Source organism: Diospyros lotus, chromosome 15, assembly GCF_014633365.1.
Source record: "Diospyros lotus cultivar Yz01 chromosome 15, ASM1463336v1, whole genome shotgun sequence".
NCBI lineage: Eukaryota > Viridiplantae > Streptophyta > Magnoliopsida > Ericales > Ebenaceae > Diospyros > Diospyros lotus.
The window spans coordinates 32,846,626-32,873,974 of NC_068352.1; the positions used below are offsets into that span (position 1 = coordinate 32,846,626).

The 27,349-nt window shown below is 34.1% G+C and overlaps 4 protein-coding genes across 6 annotated transcripts; 2 read left to right on the forward strand and 2 right to left on the reverse strand.

The window, feature by feature from the left end:
• Positions 1 to 1,359: 1,359 nt before the first annotated feature.
• On the reverse strand, positions 1,360 to 4,456 carry LOC127791345 (uncharacterized). 3 transcript variants are annotated; one of them, XR_008020932.1, is made up of 6 exons: positions 3,647 to 4,456; positions 3,123 to 3,305; positions 2,739 to 2,915; positions 2,545 to 2,646; positions 1,856 to 2,014; positions 1,360 to 1,772 (listed from the first exon to the last, which is right to left on the reverse strand). XR_008020932.1 is itself a non-coding variant. In XM_052321147.1 (6 exons), the coding sequence occupies exons 1-5, from the start codon at positions 4,397 to 4,399 to the stop codon at positions 1,896 to 1,898; spliced, it is 1,329 nt and encodes a 442-aa protein (XP_052177107.1). In that variant the 5' UTR covers positions 4,400 to 4,456; the 3' UTR covers positions 1,360 to 1,772; positions 1,856 to 1,895. The 3 variants fall into 3 exon arrangements, 2 of the variants coding, with proteins under 2 accessions (XP_052177107.1, XP_052177109.1); XM_052321147.1 differs by having other exon boundaries at positions 1,856 to 2,009; XM_052321149.1 differs by having other exon boundaries at positions 1,360 to 2,014.
• Positions 4,457 to 7,631: 3,175 nt separating this feature from the next.
• On the forward strand, positions 7,632 to 16,532 carry LOC127792077 (polynucleotide 3'-phosphatase ZDP). Its single transcript, XM_052322410.1, has 12 exons — positions 7,632 to 8,011; positions 8,359 to 8,418; positions 8,559 to 8,615; positions 8,686 to 8,748; positions 12,662 to 12,733; positions 12,923 to 12,979; positions 13,432 to 13,508; positions 13,941 to 14,022; positions 14,149 to 14,265; positions 15,302 to 15,429; positions 15,531 to 15,600; positions 16,310 to 16,532. The coding sequence occupies exons 1-12, from the start codon at positions 7,688 to 7,690 to the stop codon at positions 16,355 to 16,357; spliced, it is 1,155 nt and encodes a 384-aa protein (XP_052178370.1). The 5' UTR covers positions 7,632 to 7,687; the 3' UTR covers positions 16,358 to 16,532.
• Positions 16,533 to 16,610: 78 nt separating this feature from the next.
• Positions 16,611 to 18,639, reverse strand: LOC127792076 (uncharacterized). The gene has a single exon (XM_052322409.1). It carries the CDS (start codon positions 18,556 to 18,558, stop codon positions 16,732 to 16,734), a length of 1,827 nt encoding a protein of 608 aa, XP_052178369.1. The 5' UTR covers positions 18,559 to 18,639; the 3' UTR covers positions 16,611 to 16,731.
• Positions 18,640 to 22,119: 3,480 nt separating this feature from the next.
• LOC127792070 (peptide-N4-(N-acetyl-beta-glucosaminyl)asparagine amidase A) lies at positions 22,120 to 25,184 on the forward strand. The gene is made up of 2 exons (XM_052322399.1): positions 22,120 to 22,767; positions 23,372 to 25,184. The coding sequence occupies exons 1-2, from the start codon at positions 22,307 to 22,309 to the stop codon at positions 24,711 to 24,713; spliced, it is 1,803 nt and encodes a 600-aa protein (XP_052178359.1). The 5' UTR covers positions 22,120 to 22,306; the 3' UTR covers positions 24,714 to 25,184.
• Positions 25,185 to 27,349: the final 2,165 nt, after the last annotated feature.

Consider the following 27,349-nt stretch of genomic DNA (forward strand, 5'->3'; position numbering starts at 1 on the left):
GTATGAATGCATTCTATAATTTAATATAACTTTTTAACTATATTTCAAATAATCATGTTAGATGTACACCTATTTTGTACATTTTAGGCTACTTAAGGAAGTATTATGACCAAAATACCTTGCGTCTCACATGCGCCTCACGCGTCTCTATGCGCTTCATGAAGGACTTTTTTGTCATCATACCCCATTATGTAGCTCAAGATGTACAAAATGGATGTACCAATAGCATTTTCCTATTTCAAATGTATTGGAGGCACAGATTTAATTTCTCTTCTTAAAAAATTAATGTCAGAAAAATATATATCTCATAAAATTAATTTTGAAGAGATATATATATAAATGTGAATATATATTTTTTAATTTTGATAATTATATATTTTTTATTTAAACACTCAAATTTTTTGTTATTGCAAAAACATAATGAATTTGTAATTTTAAATCAATTACACCCATAATTTTTTTTTATTATTTCAATTATACTTTAAAATTATATAATTTCTAATTAATTATACATTTTGACAAATTTATTAAGAATAGTAAATTTAAAGATATAATTAAAATAATAAAAAATTTAAAAATATAATTAACTTAAAATTACATAATTTAAAAATATATTTAAAACAAAAAAAATAAAATATTTAAATAAAAAAATAAAATATATATTTAACTCTTGTACTTGTCATTTTTTCATTTAACCTTCGTATATTATTACATGCATTCAAAATCTATTCAGTATATGCTTGTAAAATAATGGTAAAAATTCCTCATCATAATAAAAAAAGAGATATACATATATATAATTGATGATAATTAATATGAATTTATTTTTAAAATTATCTAATTTACAATAAATTTTCTTGAGATTTTCATCTTCTTTGAGCCTCGCATCTCAAAACAATATACAAGAACTTAGAATACTGCAAATTTGTAAATTCAATTCAATCTCCATCTCCATGCAAGATTGTGCAATCGATTATGTCTATTAAAAAAATCAAGACTCTTGAAGTTTGACTCGCAATTGTTTATCTAGAACTGTAAAACAGATACACTGTGAATTTTAAAAAACATGAGATAAGTCCAAACTATGACTATTAGGAGAGTTTCCCACGTTATAAATAAATAAATAAATAAATATATATATATATATATATGCTTGCTTCAATCACAGTTTTAAGTTTACCTGGACCAAGCTATGACTCTATTAGGAGACTTTAACAAGGATTTTATCTAGAAAACGTAAGATGAATCAAACACAGTTGCATCATCAGCAACTGAGAACAAGATGAATCAAGATGGAATTGCTCATCAATTATGAAATGCACCATATGCATAATCAGCTGCCGTTTTAAACACACATCAAGCATAAACAGAGTCATCAATCACATCCTTACTGTAAAAAAACCCAGAAAAACAAGACAAGAGTTCAAGGCAGGAAAAAGAATGGATGCAAAAGAGAAAATCTTCTATAGTAGACATGCATCAACCTAACAAAAAAGAAAGAGCAGGTGCAGCTGAGAGAAAGCCAAGAAATTTGCCAATTTGGCCTAACAAGGGAATGTAATATGGATTAATGCACCCAGAGCCTCAACAATAGTAATTTACTGTCTCGCTCTTCTCCCTAGCAAATATGATTAGTAATCTCACTGTGCATAGCTAGTTACAAAGTTCATGTTATCAAGGAAAGATTTTTAACCAATCCCATTCCATTTTTTTCTTCCAGATAATGTAATTTCCTTGCAAGTCAAAGAAAACCACCCACCTTTTATATGCACCTGCAAATCAGATACAAACCACAACCGTCAAATGGTGCATGTAAAATTACTGATCTCAAACGCCAATAATACGAATGTCTCACTAGGTGATTGTGCTCTTTGACATCTTTTTGATACCATCCTTCAACTTGCTTGGCAATTTTGATTCTCATCAGAGTTCCTCAGATCATTATCAACTACGGCTCCCTCTGGATTGTCTTCGAGTTCCTTTCCAATACCATTGTCCTTGAAAGGTTCCTGCACTGCACATATGTCAATTATAGAAACCGAAATACATAATAAGTTATCAAATAAATGGGCAAAACTAACCTCGAATGCTAGCTTGAAACACGGAATAGATTATTCCCTAACTATCATATCTGTGAAAATGTTCACTTGAAACAACTACCACCATAATCACAAGCCTTAATCTCACTGGGTAAGGTAATAATAAATAAAACGTTCCCTTGAATGTACAAAAATTTTCTTTTTCCTTCGCCATCCAGCCGAAGGGAAAAAGCTCTGCATGCATTTATTAGATGTCAGGAACAATAATTTCCAACAGATGTACCAGGCCAAGTTATACATCTTTTTCATGTAATTATACTTTCACATGATTTTACTTACTAGGCAAGAATTTCTTTCTAGGGAAAATGTAAGATAAATAGGTTGAAGAATTATCAAATTGTTACCCAGAATATATTTGGTTCATCAAAAAAATTGCTCATAGTTACACAATCTACTGGTTATACAAGCATGACTATCCTAAAGCATGATAATGACGACAACTCACCAGGCAACTAACAGCTCCCTCTGGCTTTCCTTCTGCTGCATCAAAATTCTGATTTTCAAGATTTTCCTCACATTTGTTTTCGTCGCCAACCATTGAAGAACCCTACAATGCAAAACAAGTAGAGACGTTATAGTCACATTGTTTAGACCACAATATCCCAAACCTAAAACTACATAAATCCTCCTAAGACTAACCTCACAAAGCATCATATCATTGCCAATAGCAGTTGGCGTGCCAGGAACATTGGCATTCTGCAATTCTTCCTCCCAACCAACATTAGAAACAGATTCAGGAACTAGTTCGCCATTATTAACATTTTCCAAACCCAATGTTTGGTTATTCAGATCCTCCATCCCCACTGCATCATTTCCCTGTAATGTCACAACTTAAGGTAATACCCAAACTCTAGTATGAGGATATGTAAATGTCAGAATGAATTGTTCAGTTGCTGATACCAGCAGGAATTGACCAATGAGCTACAACAAGCAGACAACTAGTGCCACATTGTTTTAAATTGCAGAATCATAAACCCAAAATTCATACATACTCCTAAAAGCAATAGCAATCAGCTAACTAACCTCACAAAGAATCACATTATCACCACCAAGATTTGATGAGGCATCAACACTAGAATTCAGTAACTCTTCTTCCTGACAAACATTAGAGCACTCCTTCAGATCCAGTTCACCATTAGTAGCATTGCCTGAGCTCGAGCTCTTGTTAAGCTCTTTCAATTGTTCCACACCAACCTTAGAATTGCCCTGTAATACTACAATTTTAGCTGATAATTCAAACTTTAAATGAAATGGATCAAATTAGAAATGAACTTACTCCTATTAAGGTTGGAGTGATTCCTACTAAAAATATGAACATAATGCATAAAACACGACTAAAATGTTTTGGTCCGGTGAGGAAGTGAATGGAATGGAACAAATATTCAGCAAAAGAGATAGGGGAATTAAAACTTAATGGGAAACACTTAGGCACGGCCATAGATAAAACCAATGGAAAGCTATAATTCATGTAGCCGATCCAATATGAACTTTAAATGAGAACATGATTTGTGATCAAATGTCATACAGTTGAATTGCTTGCTAGTTACCTGAGAATTGCCGGCCAACGAGGAAACAATAGTTGGGAGCCGATCAAGATCCCAACCAAGAACTTTGCATATAACCTGAGCGAAAGCTCTGTGCGCTCTCTTCTTCTTCGTCTTCACGATCGAAATTGAATGCTGAACTAGGGAAACGCAGCTTTTAAAGATCTTCCCTACCTTATGCCTAATTCCGCCACACACTAAGCAACAAAATTCACCGCCCTCGAAATTCTTCTCGTAGTAGCCCCGCAATTCATCGTCCTCCGCAAACACATTCACAAAGAACCTGTATTCCTCACTCCCGTCTTTATCTTCGTCCTCGTTGTCGTCTCCATCTTCGTCCATGCAATTTTCTCCGTCGCTGTCACAACTCGCTAAGAACTCTTGCGCGGCCTTCAAGGCCTTCTGCTGCAACTGCATCGCGGCAAAGCGCGCCTGTTCCTCGGCCGAGGGCAGCCGGGTCGTCGCCGCCGGTGGTAGCTTCAGAGAGGGCCACCCCGACTCCGGCAGCGGCGGCGGCTCCGTTGGACTGTTGCAGGGCCATTCGATGGCGGAGGCGGCGGCTGGAGGGTCATTTTTAGGCTGCCTGTTCTTGGATTTTTTGCCCCTGGATCCCCTTCCCGTTTTCTTGAAGTGCGTAGGATTGGAAGGTTGGAGGGGTATGGATGATGAGTTAGGGTTTCTGGGAGGGCCTTGGCGCCAGAGAGAATGAAGGTACATGACCTCATTTCTCAATACCTGCTCGTAGCATGGGTCCATTGTCGTGAAGATTCTGAGAATTAGGGTTCGGGATTCGGACGAAGAAAGAACCGTCGCCTTCTCCTACTGTGTAGCCTTATAAATATAGGTTTTGACCTTTTACACCAATTTAGCTCTTGAAATTTTCGATTTTGACAAATTTTGCTTTATTTTCTTGTTTAATTTTAAATAATTAAATTTATATATAAATTTAGGGAAAAAAAAATATTCCACTCACAAAGTAAATCAAAATTAACATTTAGGTTTTAGTATTCAAGAAAGATTTAGGTTACGATCGATTGAAAGCGATGGTGAGCGAGGGATTTGGAATGAAATTATAACAAAGTAGACATTTGATTATATAGAGTATGCATATTAGGTTTTTTTTTTTCCTTATAGTGTGTTTAATTGTAAGGGTATAATTTAGGTAGAAATAAAATGAATTTTAAGGAATTGAATTATATAAAAAAAAAAATTTTGAATATTGAAAGTTTAAACTATTTGATTGGTATAATTTTTACCTGAAAAATTATGTTATTTTCTATCTTTTGGTATTTGATTGATAATATTTTATATAAAATTTGATCATTTTCCTAGCATTTTGTGTTTGATAAGCATTATTTTTTTATGAAAAATAACATATTTTTCATAAAATTCAATGGTGAAAATGTCTTAAAAAATATTGAATTTTGTACAGAAAAAATCAAATAATAACATATTTTAGGTTAATTAAATAATTTCTCTAAATAAATAAATTCATAAAATTAAGATTCCGTTCTTTTTGTTGTTTTAGTCTATTTTTAGTTTTTAATTTTTTAAAATAATAAAAATATGTTTATTTTTTTATTTTTAAAAATAAAAAAATTATAAAAAAACCCAAAACAACAAATGTTATTTTGATTGTTTTCAATCAAAACAATCTCTAAGTCTAAAATATAGAAAACACAATCCATTTTCATGTTTTGGCTCTAAAAATGAAAAGAAAGGAAAAAAGAAAAAAAAAATATTCTTAAATTTTTAAAATAAAATTATATATTTATTTAAAAATTAAAAAATATAGTGTATCTATATTATAATTAAAAATATAAGATAATATATAATATATTATTAAATATATTACACATATTATTTATAATAATATTTAATATAAATTATCAGTATGTTTGTAATTTATTATTTTATTTTAATAGTAAAATTTTATTTAAAAAAATAATTTTATCATTTAATAATTAAATTTATTGAATCAAATATTATAAAATATTTTTTTTCAAAATTATAAAATAAATGTGTTTTTTAATTTTCTGTTTTAAAAAATAATTTTTTTAAATAACAAAAAGAATACATTTTTTAATTTTTTGAAAACAAACTATCAGAAAATTGAAAATAAATTTAAAATTCAAAATTAAAATTTAAAAATACACAACCTAAATTTTTGTTATTTTTCAAATTTATTAATTTATACATAAATTTTTTATTTTTATTTTTATATATTTATATTTATTAATTATTAAAAATAAAAAATATATTATTCAGTAAACCATCCCTCGTTTCCTTCTCTGGCCTCCTTCTCTCTATCACATGCCAAGGAAGAAATATTTATAAGGTTTCAAAAATATTATAAATATTTTTTTATTTTTTTAATAAAATTCTTATATATAGAAAAATTCAATGAAATCAAATAAAATATTTTTATTTATTTATTTACAAGATAATATGATGGAAAACAATGAAATTTGATGCAAATGATTGATGGAAAAGTTTAATTTCCATCAAATATTCTCCAATTTAGAGTATATTAGATAGAAAATAATTACATCTAATTCATTTTATTTGCATTATTAACGAGTAGCCCAAACAAATAAAATATATTTTCATCAATTCTCGTTCCATCCAATCTTATTACTTTACATCCTCCCAAACATCTTCTTAAGGATAAAATAAATAATTTTAAGAAATTTAAGGGTGAATATATACATAAAAAAAAGTTGAAGATTTAAAAGGATCAAAATCAAATAATTTAAAGACCAATTTAGTATTTTTTATTCCTTTATTCCATTCAATGACTTATTTTATTTTTTCTTGAAATTGTATTTTTAAATTACAATGTTTTACCCGTATAAATATAAAAATTATACTAATCTACCTTGTTCAAATAACAATATTATACAAATTCCCGGTAGTTAGTGTTATTTATTTTTTTTATCTATTATGTAATCAATAATAATAAAAAAATTATCTTATTTTAAGTAAAATCAAGCATATATTTATTATCTCTTAATTATTATGACAAATGATTATCTTGTTGATATTTTACATATATATTTGAGGGTAAATAGTAAAAATAATTTAAAAACTTTCACAAATTTATAAATTTATCACGTGTCAATTTTAATAATTATATCTTAATTGACTCAATTAAGTATAATTTTATTTAATATTATAAATTAATTTAAAAGAAATGTGTCATACTGATATGACAAGTCACATGTCATAAAAAATATATAAGAGTTGGATTTACACGTACATATATAAGAAACACCCACACGTATAATTTTATTTTTTACTTTTTTAGATATATATATGTAAGTTCTATTTATATATTTTTTTTATGACAAATAGCGCACTATATCAATAATGATATATGTTTTTTAAATTGATTTTAGGTGTTAATAAAATTATATGAGTTAATTGAAATACAATTATTAAAATTAAAATATTTAAAGAAATTTATAAATTCACAAACAAAATTTATTTTTTTTTTTGCTATTTACCCTGTATTTAATTTATTTCAAGTAATTCGTTAAATAACTTAGAGTAAATCACATCAAAGATCACTAAATTTTAGTGTGTTTTTTATTTTGGTCACTAAACTTTAATTTTTTTCAATGCGATCATAGAAGTTTAAAAAATTTTGTAATGTGGTCACATATAAAATTTTATGACTAATGTAGAAAATAATAAAAATTATTGTGCAATGACAACCAATTAGAATGTATCACGTGTCAATATATATAATAATATTATATTAAAATATTATTATATAATATTTTTATTATTTTTCACATCAGCACCACGTCACCCACTTCGGTTATAAAGTGGTTGAAAAATTTTATATGTGATAATATTGTAAAATTTTTAAAATTTTTGTAATTATATTAAAAGGAATTAAAATTTAGAAATTAAAATAAAATACACACTCAAATTCAAATTTAATTATCTTTGGTGTGATTTACCCGCTCCGCTCTAGAAATAGCGGGTGAATATTGGGATTTTCTTCGATAAACCCTACTATCGAAATCATGATCGCTCATGCTAGCCATCTCAAATCTCTCTGCATTCTACCATAACCCTAGCATTTCGAACCTGTTCATTGTTCCCAAAAACCCCAGGCTCCTTCGGCCTGTGCCTTCAATGGCGTCTTCGAAGGTCGTTGCCGAGTACGCGAAGTCAGGTCGGTCTTCGTGCAAGAAGTGCTCGAAGGCGATCGCCGCCAAGGCCTTGAGGCTGGGGCTGGTGAGCCGAGACGCGAGAGGTTTCGACATGACCAAGTGGCACCACTTCAGCTGCTTTCCCTTGGATTCGAAGGACTCGGTTGCTTCGCCTGATGAGATCAAAGGGTTCTCTTCACTGACGGTTGGTTCTTTTTATAATACCAGGTTCCCAATTTTACAGTCTGCGCTCGAGTTTGCTGCGTAGAAGTCTAAGGCGATGTTTGGAATTAGGATTTATAGGGGAAAATAGAATGGAGGCTCTGTTTGGGGAACTGGTGGGAATGGGAAAGAAAAGAAGGGCTAGAAAATAGAGAGAAATGGAGGGACCTGATTATTTTATCTGTTTGGTTTTGCAAAGAAAACGAGGAAAAAAGAACAATGCTGATTATGCACTAAAAGTGCATAAATGTTAACAATTTCACTTTTGTTCCATTTTTTCTTTTTGATTTGCATCTTCTTCAAGCCTTTTTTGTGTTTATGATTTCGCAGAGTAGTGATCAGGAAACTCTAAAGATACTGATCGAGGAAAGTGCCTGCCCAACAGAAAAGGTACGAGTCTGCATTTCCTTGCTGCCACACGGGTGAAGGAATTGTGATGTCCTTAATGTAACTTATGCATGTAACTGTGATTATATGGCTGATGCTTATTTTACTCGAATTTATATAAGTGCAACCTAGCTGTGCTGTAGGTTGCTGATGGAGCTGAAGATGAAGGAAGTGAAACGAAAATTGCTAGAAGTTCAAGGGTAAACAAACTGGCTAATACCAAGTCATTAGCTATTAGTGTGATATGACTTATATTTCTTCATTAATCAGGTCCGTAAGACAGATAAAGGTGGAAATGATGACCTGGAAGATAGGAATTCAAAGAAAATAAAGGTATGCAGATGCACTTTGGCAATGGTTCTTCAAGGATATACTTGATAGGCTTCTGCTACATGATATTCAATGTCTCTGCCCTGGTTAATGCTACATGATGGTCAATGGTAATATGGTTTATGGATGGCTGTTGGGTGGTTTGCATGTTGATCCTCTTCTTTATGTTTATGGGAAAGTGCTTGGATTCTATCCTTAAATCAGGTTTTCTTTTTCTTTTTCCGGCAAAGTATATTCTAGCAATTATTTATTCCTTTTACAAACAATAAATGAAAAAAAATAATGGAATTAATCTTGAGAACTTAAAAATTGGTAACATGGCTCAAAACAACAAAGGGTATAAGGTCACTAGCCTTGTGCCTGAAAAAGAAGTTAAAAGAACTTAATGATACCAATACAACCGAACTTGGAACCTTGTTGATATGATGATAATTGCACTTCCAGGCCCTTTTGTGCCATAGTTGAACCTCTTTTCTTTAATTTGAAGTTTGGAACATGGTCATAATTATGGCATTTGAGTTTTTATATTGGAAATTTCAAGATTTCTGCAAATGATGTCACAGAAAAGCCTTGCCTAATTCATGGACATGTTTCCAGAAAATCTCTTCAATAATTCTCAGCCTATGCATTTAATGAAACTCATCAATATGCTCGTACAGAAGGTGGAGTTTTTGAAATGAAAATTTAACTGAGCTTTATAAAAGTGTGATTTACTGTTTAAACATAGCCACTGCTGCCATCTTCATAATCACCAAGAACTGCACCTTATGCTAAGAGCAACTCCGAGGGGGAGTGCCATCCGGGGTGCCAATTCCATAACTGCCGAAATGGCACCCCAAATTCAAAATTTTCCACTCTAACGGGTGTGGCATCCAGGGTTGCAAAATGGCAACAATGTTTTTGGGGTGCCAATTTTCCAAACTTTGGAGAGAGAAAAGGGAGAGGTGCCATTGAATCGTTGAATCGTTTCGTCATTTTTCTGATTCTACTGTTCCAATGGTTATAATTCAACTGCTCTATTTCAACAAAAAAGTTCTATAATAAATACATAGATTTTGTGAAGATAAAACTTACCAAAGGTCGGCAAGTCATCTGAAAATCGTTGTAAGTTTTCTGCTCCTTGATTTTTCTTTCAGCCATGAATGTTGGTGATGGAAGATGGAGGAGGAGGCACAGAGAGAGGGAAAGGGGAAGGAGGTGCATAAGAGGGGAAGGGGGAGGAGGCGCAGAGGAGAAGGAGAAGGGGAGGGGAAGGAGGCGGGGGGGTAGGGATGCATCCGAATAGTTGACTCAAGCTATTCGGATATCCTTCGTTGAATGGGTCTTGTATTTGGATGTGGGCTTTGGTATCCGAATTCGGATAACCTCCTCAGGTATTCGAATATGCCTTCGCTTTAGGGTGAATTTATTTATTTAGCTAATTTTTATAATTGAAGAATTTTTTTCTATTTTAGTTAATTGTTATTTTAGAATTTAAATTGATTTTTTAATTAAATTAATTTTTGTAATTTAATTTGAATTTTCTAATTTGATTTCATTTATAATTTTTTTTTAATTAAGGGTGATTTGATTTATTTTTTAATTGATTATTTTATGTTCATTCTTTAAATTGATTATAGTTTTTTTTTAGTAGATGGTTTCACAATTTGACTGTTCTTTCACTGATTTACTTATGAGCGACACCGATTTATATGATAATGCTATGCAGACCAATCCCACAGTATTGGCGCCACCAATACAAAATAAAGCTGTTCCAAGAGTGAGAAAATCGCAAAGGGCAAAGAATTTCTCTCAAGAAGAAGATAAATTAATTGTGTCTGTGTGGCTTAACATGAGTAAAGATGCAATTATTGGGAATGAACAGCAAGGTGGTGCTTTTTGGCATAGAATATTAAAATATTTAGAACTTCATGGAGGCAATCAAGAAGAGCGTTCACAAGCTTCTATTAAAAGCCGTTGGACTAATATAAATGCAAAATGTGACAAATTTGTCGGTTTTTATAGTCAAATTGAAAGATTGCGACAAAATGGACACACCGAGCAAAATAATGTAATGATTGAGCTTTTTTAGATAGATATTACTATGATTTGATATTTGAACTATTGACTGAATGATTTCATATGTGTTTCAGGTTGATGAAGCAAAAGAAATGTTTGCTAAGATCATTAGAAGACCATTTCAATACGAGCATTGTTGGAATATATTGAAAATGGAGCGGAAATGGACTGATAATCTTAGTAGCAATAAGAGAGCAAAAATCCATTCAACTGGTAGTTCTGCTGAATCAAATTATGTTGAATCTTGTTATTCAACTTCACATTTAGGGGATGACATTGAACCCTCGTCCACTTCCAACCTCGATAGTCTAATTGGTAGAAAGGCTTCGAAGAAACAACTTAAAAACAAAGAGAAGCAAACTGAGGCTGAAGATATACTAGATCATCACCATTGGAATCAAATAATGGAAGTGGAACGACAAAAAGTTGAGCGGCATGAGAAAATGTTTGCTCAACAGGAGATAGCATTGGAGCAACATCGTAGACAGTTAGAAATTGAAGAAATGTGGTTAGAAGTTGAAAAAAGGCAGGTAGAAGTTGAAGAAAGGCATTATGAAATGAAAATCATGGAAACTGACACTATTGGCATGGACCCAATTTTTGCAACATATTGGAATAACCTGAAGATAGAGATTATGAAAAAGCGGGGTTTTAATTTTTAGTCATTATTTATTATGTTGCTATTATTTATAAAAAACTATGTATTAAGTTTGATTGCTATGAAAGTACTTGTGAAATTGAAAATTGAAATTTTTATTGTAAAAATATATCCGTTAAATTACGACCGTTATGAAAATTATATCCGTTAAAATATAATCGTTAAGTTTAATTACATTTTTTAATAAAAAATATTAAAATATTAAAATGACACCCCTATTTTGGCACTTGTCATTAGAGCAGATTTATAATTCAGGGATGTCATAACACTGTTCAAAGTTGCAAATGGGTGATATGGCACCCCAAAATGGAAACTCCTTTTGGAGTTGCTGAATAGGGGTGCCATTTTAGTATTTTAATATTTTTTATTCTAGTTAATGCCAAAATAAGGGTGCCTTCCTCTGTATTTCTTCCCCCCTCCCTCGCTGCAGCCTCCTTCCCCTTCTCCTCTACGCCTCCTTCCCCTTCCTTTCTCCTGCGCCTCCTTCCCCTTTCCCTCTCTCTATGCCTCCTTCTCCGTCTGCCATCACCAACATTCATGGTCGAAGAAAAATTAGGGAGCAGAAAACTTATAGCGATTTTCACGGCAAGCGATTTTCAGATGACTTTCCAACATTTGATAAGTTTTCTCTTCACAAAATTTATGTATTTATAGAACTTTTTAGTTGAAATAGAGCCGTTGAATTGTAACCGTTGGAACAGTAGAATTGGAAAAATGACAGAACGGTTCAATGGCACCTCTTCCTTTTCTCTCTCCAGAGTTTGGAAAATTGGCACCCCAAGAACATTGCTGCCATTTTGCTACCCTGGATGCCACTCTTGTTGGAGTGGAAAATTTTGAATTTAGGGTGCCATTTCGGCAGTTATTGACAGTTATGGAATTGGCACCCCAGATGACACTCTCCCTTGTAGTTGCTCTTAGTGGCACGGCACTCATAATATCAATTGACTTCTAGAAGTCTCATTGACAATATAAATCTATGCAAAAGACATTTATGGTCTCTTGAAATTTATGTGGGTATGAACTATCTAATTGACAGTGAGGTATTTGCATGATTATCACGGTAATCACTAGACTGAACTTAACAGCCTAGTTTTCTATTGTATGGAGCTTCTCAATATTCTTTTTATTCTTCCTTTTTTAGCAAGTTGTCTAGACACAGCCATAAATTTCTTATATTTAACATTTGATTGCATTCAGTTGTCTGTGAATTCTGAAGGAGCCAAGCTGGGCATATCTTTTTCACTTTCTGATGCCAAGGATAAATATAAGGTACAATCTTTTTAGGACCAATTTGAGGATAATTTCAACTAATTTCTGTCATATTATACAATGTGCTGGCCATTTTTTGGCAGGGTAAAATTCTGAAGCAGAACTGGTGCAGTTAATGTCATTAAGCTGCACAGATTCAGTCATGTTGTTTAATTTTACTAAGATTCTCTTTAAATTACCCTGATTCAGGATGCTACACTTTTACCGAAGTGGAAAGCATTTCAGACAGTCATATTCCTTGAACAGGTGAGATGGATTACTACGAAACAATTGTTAAACTGCAGCTTATTATTGGATAAGTCAAGCTTAAGGTTCACATTCATATTTGTTCAGAAAGGAACTCTACTTTTGGCCTGATTGCATGGTCATGTGCATGAGTGCTAAAGGAAGATGCGCTTCATTACGTCACAAGTTTTTAACTGTACCAGTAGTTGCAAAGTATTACAGTACCTTTATTCTTATAAACAAGGATATCGATGAGATTGCTTTTGATCTACTGTTAATCCTCTCTCTCAACCACATATCTAAAGTTGCATACTGAAGTGAGTATTGATGCTCAATTTGACATGTTGGAGATGTCATTGAAGTTCTTCTGCTTCCTTGGAATGGCAATGAATATCCATGTGTTTCTATCATAATGTTCTGCATTGAGATGGCATCTGGTGTTCCTTGTTGCTGATACATTTTACTTTTCATAGGATGAGGGCCTTCATGATTCAGGAAAGATTGCTGCATTTGATTTTGATGGATGTCTTGTGAATACATCTATGAAAAGGTACAACAATCTCTAATCATATAAAAGTTATGGTTAGAATTATTATAAACCTTAAACTGTTGCATTGCATAGACTATATTCTATGAAGCTCTTCAGAGAGGAGGTTTCCATGTATTAGATGATACCCTGACATATCTAGTGACAGTTTTCAGACATTTGTTTTACAGTTATTATTATCTGATATATGATAGAGCAATGCAGCTAAATTTCATTTGACACAGTGTTATCTTTTGTCATATTCTAATTCTTCTCCATGTCTGCTACTATGGCAAAATATTCTCTGTGCTTGAAAGGAAGGTGGGTCCTGGCGGATGGACCTGTAATTCTGGTGCTACTACCAACTTTCAGCCTCATTAGAATCATGATTTTTAATCCCGTTGTATCGCATGATTGAAGAGATTAGTTGACAATTCAGTTTTACATTATATGCAGAGTGGGTGCAGATGCTTGGTCGCTTATGTATTCTTCAATACCAGATAAACTGCGAAGGTTATATAGTGAAGGCTACAAGCTGGTCGGGTTCTTTCTCTGATGGATGGCCTTTGAAAATCTGATATTGAATCTAAACAAAAGATGAATAGTTGTATTATTTTTTCCCTGATATTTCTTATCACTATCATTACTTTGTTTTCATTAATAGGTGATATTTACCAACGAATCTAACATTGATCGCTGGAAGAATAAGAGACAAGTAGCTGTGGACTCAAAAATTGGACGACTGAGCAATTTTATCAAGCTCGTGAAGGTCCCAATTCAGGTGGTTCAATATTTCCATTATATTTTTGCTTTCCATCTGATGGTAATTAACTGGTTTAGATGACATCAAAGTTGTAATGAATTCGTGAACCCATAGCGAGATAAAGGCTTGACATGTTATAGTGTTGTACATCACTGATCTTTATTAGGACTGCTACTTCAATCGTCAATTAATAAGATAATTTGTGTATGGGCACCTTAGTTTACGCATTGGTGTTTACAAAAGAAAGTGAATGGCATGCTTTTTTTTGTCACATGGGTGGAGGACATTTTACTCAAGTGACAGAATGTCACCAACAATTTCCCCTTCCTAGAAATTGGAGAAATTGCTTCATTACTTTAGAGGTAATATGCCAAAATATTAAAGCATGAATATAGTTGTAAGAGAAGGTGAGCCTCGGTCTAATGGTAAGGTTGCTTCATTGTGACCTCTCTAGGTCACAGGTTCAAGTCAAAAACGATCTTGCCAAGCAAGGGTAAGGTTGTAAATAATTGACCTTTACTAGAGCCTGCAATACAGGGACTCACTGGGTTTACCTTTTTTAAAATGAATATTTTAAGAGTGGTTTAGAAGTTTATGGAATTACTTCAAAGCTTCTAAAATGCTTGCGTCTTTTTGATTTCCCCTCAAAATTTTGCTGTTAACGTACATAAATACAGATATTTCTTATTTTTGCTGGCATTTCCTTTCTCCTGCATCTATAGTAATAACTGGAGTGGCTATTCATGGGTTTAGGCTTGACTTGCTGCAGCGCACTCTCTCAGTACAAGTTCCTTCACTATGGCGCCTTAATATTTCTTCATATCATCTGGCATAGGGTTTCAATGCTTTATGGTTTATGCATGATTTTGTTCAGAAATAAGAATGCCATATGCCTTGTGAGAAACACATTGTTTTGATTTGTGCGTAGGATGTGGGAACTTTATTTTCTTAATGCTGCTGAACTTGTCTGCAGCTCTTAAAACATAATGATGGCTTATGTAGTTAGAATATCATAGAAAATTACAGGCTTTAATTGGGAATTACCAACGTGCAGGTATTCATAGCTTGTGGAATAGGTAAATCTGATAGCAAAACAGATGACCCCTTCCGCAAACCGAAGCCTGGGATGTGGCATCTTATGGAACAGCACTTCAACTCTGGCATTTCAGTTGATATGGATCAGTTATCTTTTCTCTTTCTTGCTTGCTTTTAGTTTCTAGTCCAGCAAGTTTTTCTTTGTATGATTACACTCTTGGTCTGACTCTTAATCTATGCACTTGTAGATCATTTTATGTTGGTGATGCAGCTGGGAGACCAAATGATCACAGTGATGCTGACATCAAATTTGCCCAGGTATAATTGAACACGCGTCACTATTAATTCATATCATTATTATTCATAAGCTGATTGCATTTTGAGTTTTTATCCCACCGTTTATGAAAAATTACTTTTTTAGTTTTTACACTTTGTATATAATATGATTCAGTTGGCCTTTCACTCTTGACGATGGAATGCTACACAAAACATGATACCTGGCTTATTCATAGATTCATTTTTTTCGCTATATCATTATCAAACACGAGTTAATATCTGGGAGGAATTGGAGTCGTGATTTGGAGAGTGGCAAATTGTAGGCTTTTCAAGCCTAGTTCCTTATTTCATGTTAAAACTCACTGAAAATGTCATCTTTCATCAATTGGCTTAAAAGAATAACAAGAATCTAGCATCCGGGTAGCTTCCAAAGGCTACCCTATGGAGCCCATGGCACATGCAATTATGGTCTAGCCTGGTTTGTGGGAGCATCTCGGATCCATCATATTACACTTAAGAGACTTGTTGTCCAATATCATAGAGTTTGAAAAAAAACTTGAATTTAGGAATCTGGGACCTGGGAAGTCATTGCAACACATCTTTCTTTAATCTTTTTGATTTGTTCAATAAGCATATATACTACAGAGAGGATAGGAGAGGTTGTAGATGTGGGATACAACCCACCGAATGCTCTCAGTAGTATGGTTTGCGGTGTCGGGACTTTTAACAATTAATTGTTTCTGGTTTGCAGGCCATTGGTTTAAAATTTTTCGTTCCAGAAGAATACTTCAGCACGTAGAGAGCATCTGGTCTAGTTGGACTGCCATTCGTGAAATTCCTGTCTTCTTTCTTTCTGGCAGCTAACTACTGTTTATCTAAAAACTAACCAACTGTTGTGTATTCATGGTAGTGGGAAGTCACTGTAAATACCGACCACTGCTTATCGGAAAACTAATGAACTGTTGTTAGTGCTACCCTTTGCAACCCTTATAAAAGCAAAAGGGAAAGACTGTCTACAAATACGTCTCAACTCAACTCTCCGGCTACCAAACTGATAAGCAGTCTTGCTATGTTACATGATATAAATTCTTTAAGACCGATGATTAAAGTAGAAATGTAATAGGAAGAATACAATACAATGACAAGGCAACAACAGTCAGCAACACAGCAGCTTCATTTCTTCCCACCAATCTCACCTTCCAATATTGCATGCCTCGTCAAAACAATCTCCTTCACAAGATTTCTGTAGGTAAATGGCCTCACAGCTGCTCGCAAGAACAGTTCGGGGGGGATTCTACTCTTCTTAATCCTCTTCCTGAATGGGCCATACCCAACTACTTTCCACTCCTTTGGGCTCACCTTTGCTCTATTACCCCTGATTGCCAATTCATCCCCATCTTCAGAGGCTGGGCTTTCTCCATTCTCTTCCATGGTTCTCAGTTGCTTCTTGTACATCTTGGTAGACATCTCCACACTTCGTTTGGCAATACCCTCCATTGCTTCATTGCTACTCAATGCCTTTCCAAACTCTTCATTCCAATAGTTTTCATTGCCTTCCTCTTCTTCCGCATCTTTCATACCCAATGTGCCATCTCCATCTGCTTCCATGTCCATGTCCACGACAATGTCATCCTTCATACCCAATTTGCCATCTCCATCTGCTTCCATGTCCATGTCCACGACAATGTCATCTTCCCCGTCATCTTCCATCCAATCCACGACACCTGTCTCTCTGCCATTGGCACCACGATAATCATCGTCATCATCATCTGGGGCATCACAACCCAACTCCATCTCCTCCAACTTAGCCTTCCACTCCTTGGTATAAGGATGCAACAGTGGAACAGGGTGATTCACCAGCAAAAACTCCAAACACTTGGACTTCCCCTCATCATTCAACTTCTCAAAACCCTTCACAACATCATCAACAAAGGCCTTGGGATTCACCTTTACAATCTTACACAACCCACCAAAATAAGTACACAGCTCAACCCTCCCACCATTACCATAGCCCTCCAACTCCAACTCAAACAGAAAATCCTGCTCTGTCTCCGGATCGAGCAGCGGCGTCAGAGCCCGAAAGAACTCATCTTGAGGCTCAAACCTACACTGATACACCGGCCTCTTCACGTATATCACATCCGGCCTCATCCAAGCGGCGCACTGCGTGATCAAAGCCCTTGCCTTGTTCCCAAGCCTTCCCATCAAATTCCACTTGTCCAATCTCTGGTTCCCAGCTTCAAGCACCACTTCACAAACCAGGGTCCATTGCTGCCATGGCAAATCTGAAACTCTCCACTTTGGATGCCTAACGAACACCCAAAAGTATTTCAATCCCACGCTTTTATCCAATGAATTCAATCTCTTGCCAAAATCCTGAGCCATTTCGAACTGCTCGATCCTTTCCCACTCCTCGTGGTCCCGAACCTCGCCGATCATGGTCACGCACTCGTCCGTCAATCGGCCGCGAATCGGCTCGCCCAGAACGACGCCACGCCACGAGTAGGGCCCGAATTCGCCGTACTTGAACCAGTCGTAAGGGTGGCGGAGATTGGGGTCGTCCTTTTCCATGAACCTGACCATCCGGTCGTAGCCGAGGCCGATCATTTGAAGCTCTTCTTCGGAGAAATTGTCGGGGTAGTTCTTGTGCGGATTCTTCAGCCGGTAGAAGAGGTTCTCTGCCAGCCTCCGGCTTCGCTTCCTCGCGTTGCGCTTGGCCTCACGGCGGACCTGGGCGTTTCCCTCGATTCGTCCGGGGGAGGGCCCGTCGGGACTCTTCTTGCTCCGGCCGGCGGAGGAGCGGACGTCTCGCCGCCGGGGGAGGTTTTGGCGGGCAAATGAAGGGTTTGGATTCTGAGAGAGGCATTGAATGTGGATGGGTTGAGGGTTTTGGGGAGAAACGCGAATTGGGATTAGGGTTTTACGAAGAGGGATTGGGAATTGGAAGATGGCGAGAGAAGGGTTTAGGGTTTTAGAAAGAAAGGGGTTTTGAGTCTGCATTTGGAGCGACACGACGGCGCCGAAATGCGGACGAGAGAGGCAGAGAGCCCTGTGAAATGGGAGAGTGCCGCCGCATTAAGGCTTTGTTTGGATAGTAAATAACAGTTGAATGACAGAAAAGCAATTTCCTTTTTCTCTATTGATTCATTGTTTATGGCACTTGGAATAGCTGAGCTACGAGTGTTTAAATTTTGATTTAAAGAAAAAAAGTAATCCGATTGGATTGAATCGACCAGTTTGGTCTTAACATTTGAGAAGATCTACTCAGATCTTTGATTCTAAAATTTAGTTGAACTAATTTTTGGTTCAATAACCAATAACCAATTTAATCCAATTGTGTCTAAAAAAGTGGGTTTTAAGCCGAAGAAAGAGGATATTAAAAACCTATTGAAAGAAGAAATTTATGAAAATAAGTTATAAATTTATGAAATCATTGGATGATCGAGACTAAAGGACACCGGTCTTAGTGATTGAGTGATGTGCTCAAAATACAAAAAAAATGCTAGCACTTATTGTTTGATAAGAAAATTTGTCATAAATAAGAAAATATTAGTTTTAATTCGTTACACTCTAAGATAGAAGAATGAAGAGTGATAAAAATAAAGTAAATTCGTCAATAAATAAATGAATTACTTAGATAAAAATTAGGATAAAAACATTTTCTGCACTTTCTTCATAAAAAATTAAAAATGTTCATGTCAAAATATTACAAAATCACACATATAAATACTAGTTTTAAAGACAAATTTAATAATTAAAGACAGACAATATTATTGTCTTTTTTTTTGACAAAAGAGGGCTAATGATGATAAAAGAAAAATCAAAAGTATAAAGAAAAACATCATCATGCCACTTTTGATAAATGGAGTTATGATGATAAAATACAATGATATATAAAGACAAAATACTCTCAAACATAAAGGACAAATGAAACGTGATATCATCAATAACATCAATTTTGAGACTTGAGCTTGTTAGAAAGACTTAGGTTTGACAGATGGACTGATTGCTTGGGCTTGATTATAGAGTGCCTAGATTTCATTCTAGTTCTGGACTTCTAGGCAAACAAACAATGTGATTAATTTGGATTTTAATTCATTCACTTTGAATTCTAACTCTTCCAAATGGGTTGGAGTCTTTCCAATAAATAATTAAAGTTCATTTTAAAATTCTTTAGCCATTGAACGAGTAATTGACCCAAGACTTACATGTTCTTTGACAACCCTTGCCTTTGTTTCTTTACCGTTCACATCACCGAGATTGAGTGATTTCACCTGACAGTCTATCTCGAAAATTCATGAGTCCCTCGACAATTATTATTCGAAAGACTCTCGAGGGCTAGTTAGACCCTTGAGCTTTTCTCCTACAAACATTGAGAGACTTGATTTTCAAATACTATTCACGTGAAATAATCTATATCTTTGATATTCTCGTTTATAAATTTGGAAGAGATTCTAAAATGCTTGTTGAGGATTGTGGCTATTCCTTTGCTTATCAGTCTCATTTCCTTATAAATATGAGGCTTTTCTTTTAGCAAAGATACGTGTACAACTTTGTTCAGACTATAATTTTATTTACTTTTTACATTCTATATTTTAAATATTAAATTGATTTAAGCATTGAAAGATTCGTGCCAAAAACTTACTTGCGTTCTTATTCAGTTTATTTTTTAAAAAAATATATATTTTTTATATTTTATATTGTATTCATTTTTGTGCAACTTAGAGTCTATCTACCATAGATTTGATGATTATGGCACCATTTGTAGGTTTTTTGACAACGAATTCACGAGATCCGATAATTTTCAGGCTATTATTCGCTACAGATTCAGCGACAATCGCACTAATAATTGTAATGTTTGAATGATTGTAGTTCTACCAATATTTTCTTTTATTCACGGTATAATAAAAATGAGATATTTTTAACGACGGAGAGTATACTATATTAATTAATATAAAAATATTACCTAAATGCGACATGTGAGTATCCAAATTTGTAGTTGGGAAATTTGCAAAAATGGGACTCTCGGCAGGAAACTTTGCAAAAATAGGATACTTTAAATTTTTTTGTAAAAGTAGGGACTTGTGAATGTATATTGGACAAAAATACCCTCATTTTTAAGTTAACTATTTCCGTGTTCTTTTTTTTTTTTTTTCAATAGATCTTTGCTTCTCTCTATTACTCTATATATATAAGGTATATATATATATAAGGTATATATATATATATATTCACCTATCATTTTTTTTTTCTTTCACCACACTCTGTAACCTAAATATATGTGTATATATTGTTTATGTTCAATAATTGGATTCAAGAGATGCGAGTCTCTCTCATTCTCTCTCCATTGTGTATTTATGTATTATATATGTATGGTGTGTATTTGCGTTAATGGAAGATGAGAAAAGACAAATGGCGGTCATGTATAGGAAAATGAGAAAAGCGACTGCAGTGGGGCCATGGCATCGCTAATTGCGGTCGTGACTGATATTTTATTGCGGTTGTTTCAGTTTTTTATCGTGGTTATGACAGATATCTGTTAAAGATATCCGTAATAGATATCTGTTATTGTTTCTTTCGATTCTCATTTACAGAAGAAAGCCTTAATAACCTTTATTGTTTCTTTCAATTCTCATTTACAGTTATTGTCCAAATATATCACTTTTAGATTATCGATTATTGATAAATATCGGTTCAGCGATATCGGTTATTGATATATATCGATTTAACGATATTAATTATTGATAGATATCGGTTCAACAATATTGATTATTGATAGATATTCTGCAACTTGTTCTTCACTTTTATGGAACACTTCAACTTTATAATAAAAACCATTTCATGTTTCTTTGCAATTTTTTGTTATTATTGATATATATTTAATCAACCAATATCTATTACAATTGATATATATAATAGATATCTACAACCAATATATTTGGACAACCGTATTTTACGACAAAAATTTACAATCGATATCTATCAATAACTGATATCGTTGAATCGATATCTACATCAAATATCTATCAATAATCAATATTGTTGAACTGATATTTATATCATATATCTATCAATAATCGATATCGTTGGACCGATATCTAAAATTGATATCTTTAACAATTATCTGTTAAAAATATCTGTTATAACCACGATAAGAAACTAAAACAACTGCAGTGAAATATCGATCATGACCGCAATCAGCGATGCTATGGCCTCGTTGCGATCGCTTTTCTCATTTTCCTTTACATGACCGTCATTTGTCTCTTCTCATATTCCATCAACGTAAATACACATAATATATGTATAATACATATATATACAATAAAGAGAGAAAGAGAGAGACCCACATCTCTTGAATCCAATCGTTGAATATGAACAATATATACACATATATTTAGGTTATAGAGAGTGATAAAAAAAAATGATAAGTGAATATATAGATATATATATATATCTTATATATATAGGGTAATAGAGCGAGAAGAAAAGATTTATTAAAAAAAAAAAAAACACGAAAAGAGTTAATTTAAAAGTCTTACTTTTGCAAAGATTTTTGAAGTGTCCTATTTTTACAAATTTCCCTTTGTAGTTTCAATCTTCCAGTTGGAGCAAACAAACTCATCATATTGTCGTCGTCGTCGTCGTCAATTGTAAGGAGTATCGAAATCACCCCCATTTCTCCCTTCCTTTCTCTTGTTTTCTACTCAAGAACAGAAGCAGAAGGACCAGGACCCTCCAACCACCATCCATGGCTGCCACTCGCTTCTCTCTCCTCCTCCTCTGCTCTCTCTTCCTCCTCCACTGTCCATTCTCCGCCACCGCCAACATCCATAAAACCTCCAAGCTCTTCAGATCAGGGCTCATCTCCGAGCTCACTGACTCCCCCGCTGAAGCCCCATTGACGAGATACTTCGAAGTCACCAAACCCATCAAACTGCCCAGAACTGCGCCGTGCTCGTACCTTCTCCTCGAGCACGATTTCGGCTACACTTACTCAAAACCACCAGTTCTTGCCAATTACACGCCCCCTTTTAATTGCCCATCTCGGGATTTCTCCACGATTGTGCTTGAATGGGAGGCTACGTGTAAGGGGAGGCAGTTTGATCGGATTTTTGGGGTTTGGCTCGGCGGCGTTGAGCTTCTCCGGAGCTGCACGGCCGAGCCGAGGGCCACCGGTATTGTTTGGACCGTCGAGAAGGACATCACCAGGTATTTTTGGATCCAAACTCAAAATACCAACATGAATTATAAGGGGAAGATGCTATTTTATTGTTACCGGTTAAATAGGTCATCAAATTCACGCCCAACCCGACTAGGAATAGGGGATATGGACAGATACCAAAGACCTAATTCAATTAAAGTTGTTCCCTTCAAATTGGTATCCCGGTATAGTTGATGTTTGCCCCCACTTCATTAATCTGTGAGATGATACTAGATTATGATTGTGTACTCAAGAGTATAACTGAAGTTATCAATTGTCTAAAGTTGTGATGATTATGAGTGTTTTCAGTCTTTTATCTGTTGAAAAATTGGGTTATTGATGCTGAACCACATTAAAATTTAAGTGGTACCAGAGCTACCCCAACATTACTAAATATTTCTCAAAATCACTACACACTTCACACTAAAATCCCTAACTTCTTCATATTTATAATAATCCCTTAAATGCTGTTCTCATTGTACTTTTGTATTCTATCCCTACTGAATAATGATTGCTTTTCTAAATCTACAAAATATTGGATTAACCGTTACATTTATCACCAACTGAAATAGCTAAGAATCTGGTGACCATGCTTGGTTTATTTGCCTACAGGTATTACTCCTTGCTCATGACCAATCAAACACTTGCCGTTTATCTAGGCAATCTTATTGATAAAACTTACACTGGAATCTACCATGTCAAAATCAAGATTCACTTTTATCCTGCTGAAGCAAATTACAAGTCTCATGAGCCAAAATTGGATGGTTTGGCAAATTTGTACCATCCCAAGGCTGATCTCATCTTACCCATTTCAAGAGATTTGCCATTGAATGATGGGTTGTGGTTTGAAATTGAGAACTCAACTGATGTGGAATCAAAGAAGTTCAAGATTCCCCAAAATGCATATAGGGCAGTGTTGGAGGTTTATGTCTCATTTCATGAGAATGATGAATTTTGGTACTTAAATTTCCCCAATGAGTACATTTCTGCTAATAACCTCACAGATACCCCTGGGAACGGGCCGTTTAGGGAGGTTGTGATCAGTTTGGATGGTGCAGTAGTTGGGGCAGTGTGGCCTTTTACTGTAATATACACTGGAGGTGTCAATCCCCTGCTATGGAGACCGATAACTGGAATTGGTTCTTTTGATCTCCCTTCTTATGATATCGAAATCACTCCATATCTGGGAACATTGTTAGATGGGCAGATTCATGAGTTTGAATTCAGTGTAACTAATGCCCTGAATGCCTGGTACATAGATGCAAATTTGCACGTGTGGTTGGACAAAATGAGTGAAAAAACCAAAGGACAGCTTCTGGGACACAATAGTCTGCCTGCTGTTCAGTCTTTGACACTGAATTTTACAGGTCTAAATGGAAAGTTTTTGACTAGTGCTAGTAGGTCCATATCATCAGCTGGATGGGTAAAGTCATCCCACGGGAAGATCCTGACCAATTCTACTCAGGTATTCACTTTTGAAAACCATATGGTCTTGCAGAAGGATGCGAATTTGCAGATTGTGAACCAGATTATTGACTTCAATGACAGCGTCAATGCAACAATGCCATCTTCTTCTGTCCGTTCAATCCAATCATTTAAAAGATTTCCCCTTTACCTTTACTCTGACTCTGTTGACCAAGGTCATGAAACGTATAAGTTAGTAACGAATCTAACATTCAGTTTTAATGAGAAGAGGAATAAAGATGCTGGTTTTCGAGCTTTGGGTAGTTCTGTTAAAAATTTTCAGGATGCAAACGGAACCATGCTTGTAAAGAAGAACTTGGTGGTTAACGGGCTAGGGAGTACACAGCAGGCATACCAATATGACAGTAGTAAATTCTGCTATTTTCGAAATGTGTCCGGCTCGAATTACACTATTCTTTACGATAAACAGGACAATACTTGCAGCAAAAAGTTTTGGCCTCGTTTCTTTTTCACACTTGCCAGAATCTAGTCTTTTCCTGCTCGAAAGATCTTTCTTGCTAATCTCAGTGATAATAAGAAATGCCACTGAATCAGTCGGTTGGTTGGATGCTACAATGGCTTTGTGAAGGCAATTTCCTGCTTGCAACGCACAGAATTTTGGATGAGTTGGTAAGCTGCACAACAAAGTTATTTCACCATAATCTTCAATCATCGTGACTTGAATCATTCATTTCATTATGCACTTGCAGATTCCTAGTTTGTATTTATACAGGCCATGCCTGCATTGGATTGTGATTAGGTTGCTGTTCTGAATCTGATTGTGTTATCTGAACTGACACAATATCGAAAATCTGCCAAATAAGATGGGAGTTTAGGTCTTTGTAAAATCTCAATCTTTCTCAAGTACTGAGCTTTCCTGGTTATTCATTTATTGGTGCTAAGCTTGTTGCTTGTATTTTCAGCTGTTTGTGTTAATGTGCTTACACCTTGTTGGATGCCTTATTTGATCTCACAAACAGCAGAAATTGCTTCTGTTTCTAGCCACAACTCTTTTCTTTTTGCATATCACATGAAGCTAATTTCAGGCCAAAAACTCTTTCTTCTTGACTCTTGGACACTGCTATAATGCTTCTGGGTACCTGTTTTATATGTTGTAAGTATTGAACTGAACCACTGGTTCATAAGCTGCAGGAATCTATGAACATTTCTAGCAACTTTAATGTAATGTAGAAAGATACTAAATATTAAGAGAATTCAATTTTGTTGCATTTTAGATGACCATTCTATATTATGGTTGCTCAAGGATGAACATATACTAAGCCTTCGTCTCACTCTGCGGGGTTTGGTTATTAAGTTTTACCACTTTTAAGTTATTTCTATTTGTGGTTTTGTCTTCCGTGAGTTCTTTATAACTAACAATATACCTAACTGTCTGCCGTCATGATCTTTTTCTTCCTCTTTCGATAACTATGTGTTCTATTCTAACTACTCTCTTTGCAGGAATTTCTATTAGTTTTTAATTTCATATTACCAAATTATCTTAATAATATCTAATGTATCTTATCTCTAATTCGAGCTATTTTAACTTTTTTACGAATGACATTATTTTTAATTTTATTATTATTTTTTTTGTATTATCACACATCTATTTTAACATTCTCATTTGTGTTTCCCTTATATTTTACACATACACATATTAGTGTTTTATTATGCCACATTTGCACTATCGAAATGCTCGGTTTGGGTTGATAGTTGGGTCATCACTTTCTCTTTACTTTCTCTTTGCCATGGACCTAGTAGGTCACCAATTATCTCATTTAAAATTGAAATAAGTATAAAAATAGGCCAAATTTATATTTTTGCTCTCTATTCTTTATATTTTCTTTATATAGTAACTCAATTTTTTTATTGTTTCGTTTATACTTATGAACTTGATTTTTGAGTCAATTAATTTATATATTTTATCATTTTTTTCGTACGTCAACTTGAACTTTTCGTTATTTTAGTTATATCTCTAGACCTGTATTTTCGAGTAAATTTAATCTCCTTATCTTTATGTGTAAAATAAAAATGATAAAATATATGTCATATCTTGTTGATGATGTTAAAGTACAAATGTTAAATTAACTTAAAAATAAATGTTTAGAAGTGTAATTGAAATAACGAAAAGTCCAAGTGATTATTCGAAAAAAAATTGTGAAAGAATATGGATAAAAATATAAGTTTGATTTATAAAAATAATATATAAATGTAAGATTTATTTAATTATATATTACAATAAACATATAAATAAGATGATTAATTGGGTCATTTACATCCTACTATGGAGAAGATTGGTGTTCAGAGTTTTGCAGTGAACACCCAAAGACTTGGCAAAAGAAACACTTTTATTTGTAACTCAAAACTGTATGTCTTCTCAACTGGAGGGTTGGAATTGCATTGAAGCTGCGGCTGCTGCAACTGAAGGTGAACTTGGGAGACCCATAAAGCTTTATAAATGATGAAAGGAACGTTATGTTTATTCAATTTTTTTTGTATATAATAAAGTTTATATAACATAATATGATAATATAATAATAACATTTCTATCGTTTTTTCTTTATAATTATAAAAAAAAATTGGAGCATTTAATAGAGTTATCACTCTACTAATAAAGTGGATTATTAGGATATTGATAATACTAATTTTCTTATGGAATTAATTTTTTATTTATTATCGATAAAAGTTTACAATTATTATTTTTAAGTATGTATTAAATAAATTAATCGAGTTAGCTCAGTACTCCACACTAAGGTCAAAAATTGAATAGATTGAATTTTTTTTTAAAAATTAAACCGAATGGCCAAATAAATACTCAAATTAAAAAATAAAAAAAATAAAAAAACTGAATTGACTTAAAAAATTGATAAAATGATGTGTTTTTAACATTTTGATCAATTCAATTATTTTAATTTTTTTTTCAATACTAAGAGCGAATTAAATTGAACTGAAATAATTAGAACATTTAAAATTAAAAATTAAACTAAATTAAAATTGTCGACGGTGATTCGTTGGCCCGTTTTGATGCGGTGGATTCTTGGGGGGAGAAAGCAGGATGCTTGGTTCAACACCTTGACTCGTCGGCCATTCCCTGCAAAGTACTCCGATGCCCAAGTCAGTGAGTGA

Bases quoted from the DNA above. Each gene is read 5' to 3' on its own strand.
- LOC127791345 (XM_052321147.1), bottom strand. From the start codon at position 4,399: ATGGACCCATGCTACGAGCAGGTATTGAGAAATGAGGTCATGTACCTT. The intron at 2,647-2,738 runs GTTAGTCTTAGG...TTTGCATTGTAG, and splicing joins ATGATATGATGCTTTGTGAG to GGTTCTTCAATGGTTGGCGA. The intron at 2,010-2,544 runs GTGAGTTGTCGT...TGTGCAGTGCAG, and splicing joins AGGGAGCTGTTAGTTGCCTG to GAACCTTTCAAGGACAATGG.
- LOC127792076 (XM_052322409.1), bottom strand. From the start codon at position 18,558: ATGCAGACTCAAAACCCCTTTCTTTCTAAAACCCTAAACCCTTCTCTC.
- LOC127792077 (XM_052322410.1), top strand. From the start codon at position 7,688: ATGCTAGCCATCTCAAATCTCTCTGCATTCTACCATAACCCTAGCATT. The intron at 8,012-8,358 runs GTTGGTTCTTTT...ATGATTTCGCAG, and splicing joins AAGGGTTCTCTTCACTGACG to AGTAGTGATCAGGAAACTCT. The intron at 8,616-8,685 runs GTAAACAAACTG...TTCATTAATCAG, and splicing joins AAATTGCTAGAAGTTCAAGG to GTCCGTAAGACAGATAAAGG.
- LOC127792070 (XM_052322399.1), top strand. From the start codon at position 22,307: ATGGCTGCCACTCGCTTCTCTCTCCTCCTCCTCTGCTCTCTCTTCCTC. The intron at 22,768-23,371 runs GTATTTTTGGAT...ATTTGCCTACAG, and splicing joins GTCGAGAAGGACATCACCAG to GTATTACTCCTTGCTCATGA.